At 36.8% G+C, this 7,068-nt stretch overlaps 1 protein-coding gene across 1 annotated transcript in view; it reads left to right on the forward strand.

Annotated features, from left to right (window-relative positions):
- The window catches only part of ccar2 (cell cycle and apoptosis regulator 2), a 24,556-nt gene extending 18,659 nt beyond the window's left edge, over window positions 1-5,897 (forward strand). Inside the window, exons 14-17 of the mRNA XM_073830215.1 lie at window positions 238-364; window positions 444-632; window positions 4,527-4,699; window positions 4,786-5,897. Of these exons, the coding sequence (XP_073686316.1) occupies window positions 238-364; window positions 444-632; window positions 4,527-4,699; window positions 4,786-4,833 (537 nt within the window). The 3' untranslated portion in view covers window positions 4,834-5,897. The remainder of the gene's footprint in view (window positions 1-237; window positions 365-443; window positions 633-4,526; window positions 4,700-4,785) is intronic.
- The last annotated feature ends 1,171 nt before the right edge of the window (window positions 5,898-7,068 follow it).

Genomic DNA, 7,068 nt, shown 5'->3' on the forward strand with positions numbered 1-7,068 from the left:
TTGCAGTAGTAGTAGTACATCACTTTGATCACAGGAAAAAATTACATTTTATAATATATTCCAGTAGAAAGCAGTTATTTTAAATAGTAATAATATTTCATAATATAACAGCTGTTGCTGTATTCTAGATCAAATAAATGCAGGCTTGGTGAGCAGAAGAGACTTCTTTAAAAAAACATTCAAAATCTTGCGGTTTAAAAACTTTTGACTGCTAGTGTATTTTAAGTGTTTAACTAATTTCCCATCTCTCCTCAGGCGCAGGATCTAGTCCGAAAGGCTGCAGTCAGTGGGCTTTGCCTCTACAGAAATCTGTGCAGCCGCTGGTCAGACGCCGATCAGACAGATGGCAGCGTCACTGCTGAGGGTGTGTGCGCTGGAAACCATGCAATCTGATAAAGCAAGTAAACACATTTGTTATAAAAATGCCACTGTGTTCCTTTCAGGAAATAAAGCCATGTTGGCCAGCCAGCCATGCAAAGAGAGAGCTTCCGCCCGTCGCACTAGTAACACAGATCTGGTAAACTACAGAGGGAACGTCATTAACCTACCAAACCTACTGCAGACGCTGGAAAGCAGCAAAGCTACCCAACGTGAACTGGAGAAATGTGTCGCCGCAATGCAATCCAGACTCGGTGAGACTTTAATGCATTAAAGGAATACTTCATGCAAATTTGATCCAAAATTTGGCCATCCAAGATGTAGATGAGTTTGTTTCTTCCATCAGATTTGGGGAAATGGAGCATTATATCACTTGCTCACCAACGGATCCTCTGTAGCGAATGGGTGCCGTCAGAATGAGAGTCCGAACAGCTGATAAAAACATCACAATAATCCACAAGTAATCAAAATCACTCCAGTCCATCCAATCTTGAAAGACAAAAGCTGCACGTTTGTAAGAAACAACTCCATCATTAAGACAATTTTAACAGTTCCTCTATACATAATATTGCTTTTTGCAGTTAAATAAGTCATCAGGTCTGAAATCTGCACGGATCAAGCAGTCAAAACACCCCAAAACAGCTCTAAACAAATATGTGGGTTGATTTTGATGTGAGAGGACAAGAGTAGATGGACTTTTTCCACTGGAGGAAGCATTATTATGAATTATGGACTGATATTTTGGCCAGAAGAGAATAGTTTAAAGTTAAAAACATCTCAGTGATGGATTGTTTCTTACAAACACGCAGCTTTTGGCTTCTCAAAACATTAACCGATGGACTGAAGTGGATTAGTTGTGGATATTAGTAATGTTTTTATCAGCTGTTTGGACTCTTATTCTGACGGCTCCCATTCGCATCAATTGGTGAGCCTATAATGCAATAAAGGAATACTTCATGCAAATTTGATCCAAAATTTGGCCATCCAAGATGTAGATGAGTTTGTTTCTTCATCAGATTTGGAGAAATGGAGCATTTTATCACTTGCTCACCAATGTATCCTCTGTAGCGAATGGGTGCCATCAGAATGAGAGTCCAAACAGCTGATAAAAACATCACAATAATCCACAAGTAACCAAAACCACTCCAGTCCATCCAATCTTGAAAGACAAAAGCTGCACGTTTGTAAGAAACAACTCCATCATTAAGACAATTTTAACAATTCCTCTATACATAATATTGCTTTTTGCAGTTAAATAAGTCATCAGGTCTGAAATCTGCACGGATCAAGCAGTCAAAACAGCCCAAAACAGCTCTAAACAAATATGTGGGTTGATTTTTATGTGAGAGGACAACAGTAGATGGACTTTTTCCACTGGAGGAAGCATTATTATGAATTATGGACTGATATTTTGGCCAGAAGAGAATAGTTTAAAGTTAAAAACATCTCAGTGATGGATTGTTTCTTACAAACACGCAGCTTTTGGCTTCTCAAAACATTAACCGATGGACTGAAGTGGATTAGTTGTGGATATTAGTAATGTTTTTATCAGCTGTTTGGACTCTTATTCTGACGGCTCCCATTCGCATCAATTGGTGAGCCTATAATGCAATAAAGGAATACTTCATGCAAATTTGATCCAAAATTTGGCCATCCAAGATGTAGATGAGTTTGTTTCTTCCATCAGATTTGGGGAAATGGAGCATTATATCACTTGCTCACCAATGGATCCTCTGTAGCGAATGGGTGCCGTCAGAATGAGAGTCCAAACAGCTGATAAAAACATCACAATAATCCACAAGTAACCAAAACCACTCCAGTCCATCCAATCTTGAAAGACAAAAGCTGCACGTTTGTAAGAAACAACTCCATCATTAAGACAATTTTAACAATTCCTCTATACATAATATTGCTTTTTGCAGTTAAATAAGTCATCAGGTCTGAAATCTGCACAGATCAAGCAGTCAAAACAGTCCAAAACAGCTCTAAACAAATATGTGGGTTGATTTTTATGTGAGAGGACAAGAGTAGATGGACTTTTTCCACTGGAGGAAGCATTATTATGAATTATGGACTGATATTTTGGCCAGAAGAGAATAGTTTAAAGTTAAAAACATCTCAGTGATGGATTGTTTCTTACAAACACGCAGCTTTTGGCTTCTCAAATCATTAACAGATGGACTGAAGTGGATTAGTTGTGGATATTAGTTATGTTTTTATCAGCTGTTTGGACTCACATTCTGACGGCGCCCATTCGCATCAATTGGTATATAATGCAATAAAGGAATACTTCATGCAAATTTGATCCAAAATTTGGCCATCCAAGATGTAGATGAGTTTGTTTCTTCATCAGATTTGGAGAAATGGAGCATTATATCACTTGCTCACCAATGTATCCTCTGTAGCGAATGGGTGCCGTCAGAATGAGAGTCCAAACAGCTGATAAAAACATCACAATAATCCACAAGTAATCAAAATCACTCCAGTCCATAAGCTAACATCTTGGGAAGCCAAACGATGCATGTTTGTAAAAAACAAATCCATCATTAAGACAATTTTAACAGTTCCTCTATACATAATATTGCTTTTTACAGTTAAATAAGTCACCTGGTTTGAAATCTGCACAGATCAAGCAGTCAAAACACCCCAAAACAGCTCTAAACAAATATGTGGGTTGATTTTTATGTGAGAGGACAAGAGTAGATGGAATTTTTCCACTGGAGGAAGCATTATTATGAATTATGGACTGGTATTATGGCCAGAAGAGAATAGTTTAAAGTTAAAAACATCTCAGTGATGGATTGTTTCTTACAAACACGCAGCTTTTGGCTTCTCAAAACATTTACCGATGGACTGAAGTGGATTAGTTGTGGATATTAGCAATGTTTGGACTCTTATTCTGACGGCTCCCATTCGCATCAATTGGTGAGCCTATAATGCAATAAAGGAATACTTCATGCAAATTTGATCCAAAATTTGGCCATCCAAGATGTAGATGAGTTTGTTTCTTCATCAGATTTGGAGAAATGTAGCATTATATCACTTGCTCACCAACGGATCCTCTGTAGCGAATGGGTGCCGTCAGAATGAGAGTCCGAACAGCTGATAAAAACATCACAATAATCCACAAGTAACCAAAACCACTCCAGTCCATCAGTTTACATCTTGAGAAGCCAAAAGCTGTGTGTTTGTAAGAAACAAATCCATCTTTAAGACATTTTTAAGAATTCCTCTATACATAATATTGCGTTTTACAATTAAAAAAATCAACTGGTCTGAATCAGGAAAGAAATCTGCAGAGATGAAGCAGTCAAAACTGTTCTAAACAAAAATGTGGGTTGATTTTGATGTGAAAGGACAACAGGAGATGAACTTTTTTGCTGGAGGAAGTGTTATTCTGAATTATGGAGTGATATTTTGGCCAGAAGTGAATAGTTTAAAGTTAAAAATGTCTCGATGATTTATGTGTTGATGTTTACTGTGATGTTTTTATCAGCTGTTTGGACTCTCATTCTGACAGCACCCATTCACATCCATTGGTGAGCCTATAATGCATTAAAGGAATACTTCATGCAAATTTGATCCAAAATTTGGCCATCCAAGATGTAGATGAGTTTGTTTCTTCATCATATTTGGAGAAATGTAGCATTATATTACTTGCTCACCAACAGATCCTCTGTAGCGAATGGGTGCCGTCAGAATGAGAGTCCAAATGGCTGATAAAAACATCACAATAATCCATAATAAACAATAATAAACAAAACCACTCCAGTCCATCAGTTAACATCTTGAGAAGCCAAAAGCTGCGTGTTTGTAAGAAACCAATCCATCGTTAAGACATTTTTAATAATTTCTCAATACATAACATTGCTTTTTACAGTTAAAAAAATTATCTGGTCTGAATCAGGAGAGAAATCTGCACAGATCAAGCAGTCAAAACAGTCCAAAACAGCTCTAAACATATATGTGGGTTGATTGTGATGTGAGAGGACCGATTAACTGATGGCCTGAAGTGGATTAGTTGTGAATTACTGTGATGTTTTTATCAGCCATTTGGACTCTCATTCTGACGGCACCCATTCGCATCCATTGGTGAGAAAGTGATGTAATGCTACATTTCTCCAAATATGTGTGCATATGTGTTTCAGAGGCAGCAGAAGCGAGACAGGCTTCTAATGAACAGGAGCAGGGCCAACAGAAAGAGCTGAAGAGGAAACTGGAGAAAGCCGAGACGCTCAATAAAACATATGAGAAGAGTTTGAGAGAAAACAGCGGTCAGATGATCTCTGTTATTGAAAAGATGCAGAGAATGGTTGAACAGGTGACGTTCTTTTACATGCATTTTAAAGATGTTATAGTTTTTTGATAGATTTGTATTAATATACTATTTTTGCACTTATGTTTTAGACGACAGCCCTCACTAATGCAAATGCAGGAAAGGATGAGAAGTCGTAGAGATACAAAATCTCAACGGATGGCGATGCAATATCATTCGTACCGAGGAGAAAAAAGGAAACCCCTGCAAAATAAAAACAAATCCAAACTTTAGCCTTTGTTAGCTTTTAAAAACCAGGTTATTTATTTCTTATTGGCTGAGTAAGTATGTGTTTTCATGCACATAGATGAAAAGATAAAAGAACTGCATTCGTGGACATTTGTAAATGTTTTATTATTAAAAATGTTTGGCTGGCTCATTTTTAGAATGTATATGCATTCGTCTAAAATTATGTTACATGCTCGATATGGAAAGGAAACGTTGTGCTTTATTTATTTAGTGTTATTTAATTTTATTTGGTTCTTAAATTCTGGCAGCTATGAAAGTATGATCCTTCCACACAAGTGACAATCTCATAAACGGAGATACAGATACATAAACCTGTTTGTTCCTAGCCCTTTATAATGATGAAACTGTATCATTCTTTTTTACGCGTGAGTTTAAAAATGTTTTAAATGAGAGATTTCTGGTCAGGTTTTAAAGGTTGAAAACAAGCATGGAACAAATTTGATTTTGTTGTATTTCAGTTTTGTTATTGTTTACTGGGGCATTTCCTTACTGTTAAAAACCATCCACCACCATACATCTTCTTAAGTGTTGGTATGAAGACAGTCTAGTGTTTAGTCTAGACTAAAATGTAGTGAAAGTTCAATTATTTTGGAAGTACTGCCTTGAAATTAAGAGTTTGACGTCTAACCGATTTAGAAAAACAGCTCTATTTGTTAATATACCGTGATGAATGCATTTTAATCTAAATTCTTTATTTGGGAAGGTCTAAAAACAGTAAGATATGGGTTTATTTTGGCCGTAATTGGCAAAAAAAAAAAGTTTTTGTCTTTTTCTCAGGGACTATTTCTATTTTCTAATAGCCTGTTTCTGAACAGTTGCATGTTTAACGGTCTTCCAGCAGAATTAAGTTGAAAACATCCCATGTGTTTTTTTTTTTTTTTTTGGTTTGTTCAAAAATATGTTCAGTGACTTGGCCATTAAGAAATGTAAGAAGATGTATCTGTCGTTCATTTTCGAGGAGCAGTCCCATCAGAAATAAAACAGTTTAAAAAAAAATGAAATGTGAATTTTGAAATGTATCATTTTTTGTTTCATATTTTAGGACAGAGGCCGCTATTTCTTCCCAGCTTTAAGTGTACGTATTTACAAACAGCACTGTAGTGAAGTCTTATCTCATTAATAATAATAAGGTCAAGGTAACGATGCTTATTGAACTTCCTAGAACGTCAAGGCACGTAACCTAATTAATATTCAACAGCCGCGCTGAGATTCAATAATGACTGATTGCAGAACAGCAGAACCATACGTCACAGCAGTCACACGGCAGCAGCGCCACGGCAGCAGGCTCAGACGGTAGTGGGCGGAGTCTCCTGCTGCAGCCCAATCAGGTCCCACAAAATATCCGTCCTAAATAGTATTCGAAAATAGAATTGGTATGTCCTAACAAGTATTCCAAAGATTTCCGGACGGTCTACTACAATTTACCTTTAGAATTCGAAGTACGGATTAATGCGCACTCTAACGGCTATTATATTGCCCACAGCACATTGAGTGTTGAACGAGGATTTGATTAGAACTACAAATACGCATAAAAAGTGTAAAAAACTACAAACATGGCGTATATGCGCGACCAACGGATGGGTAGAAAAATGGGGTTTAAGTTATAAATAATCAGTGTGTAACCTTATAAAAATATATATTTATTTAATGTTATTCGCATTATATTTCATGTGCAGCAACATAATGAACTTTTATAATGGCAGAAACAAATGATGAGAGTCTGCTGGCCAAACAGCCCTTCATGTTTCACTTTGAATTTAAGGATGATATGGACATTTCCTTAATGAGTGTGTGAACAAATCATGCCTCTGGATTAATTGCATGTTTAAAGAGTTTTGATTTATTTTAGGTTTAAACTAATTTAGTTAGGTGAGTAATGTGTGGTTATTATTGTTGTTAAATGTGTGCCTTCTGTGCTATATGTTTTGTTTGATTTTGTAATATTTTTTTTGAGAAAATCCAGTTTGTGATGGGTATAGTGTATAGTACATGGTATTATGTACAATGAAACATTGGTTAATACTGAAATGATTACCCTGCAAACATGCCCCTGCGGGGCCCATGCTGGCTTTTTGCGGGCACAGTGGGCTAGTGCCAGCCCACACCAAACCTAAACAGGCCCAGTG

The sequence above is a fragment of the Garra rufa genome, chromosome 23 (genome assembly GCF_049309525.1).
Source record: "Garra rufa chromosome 23, GarRuf1.0, whole genome shotgun sequence".
Lineage (NCBI taxonomy): Eukaryota > Metazoa > Chordata > Actinopteri > Cypriniformes > Cyprinidae > Garra > Garra rufa.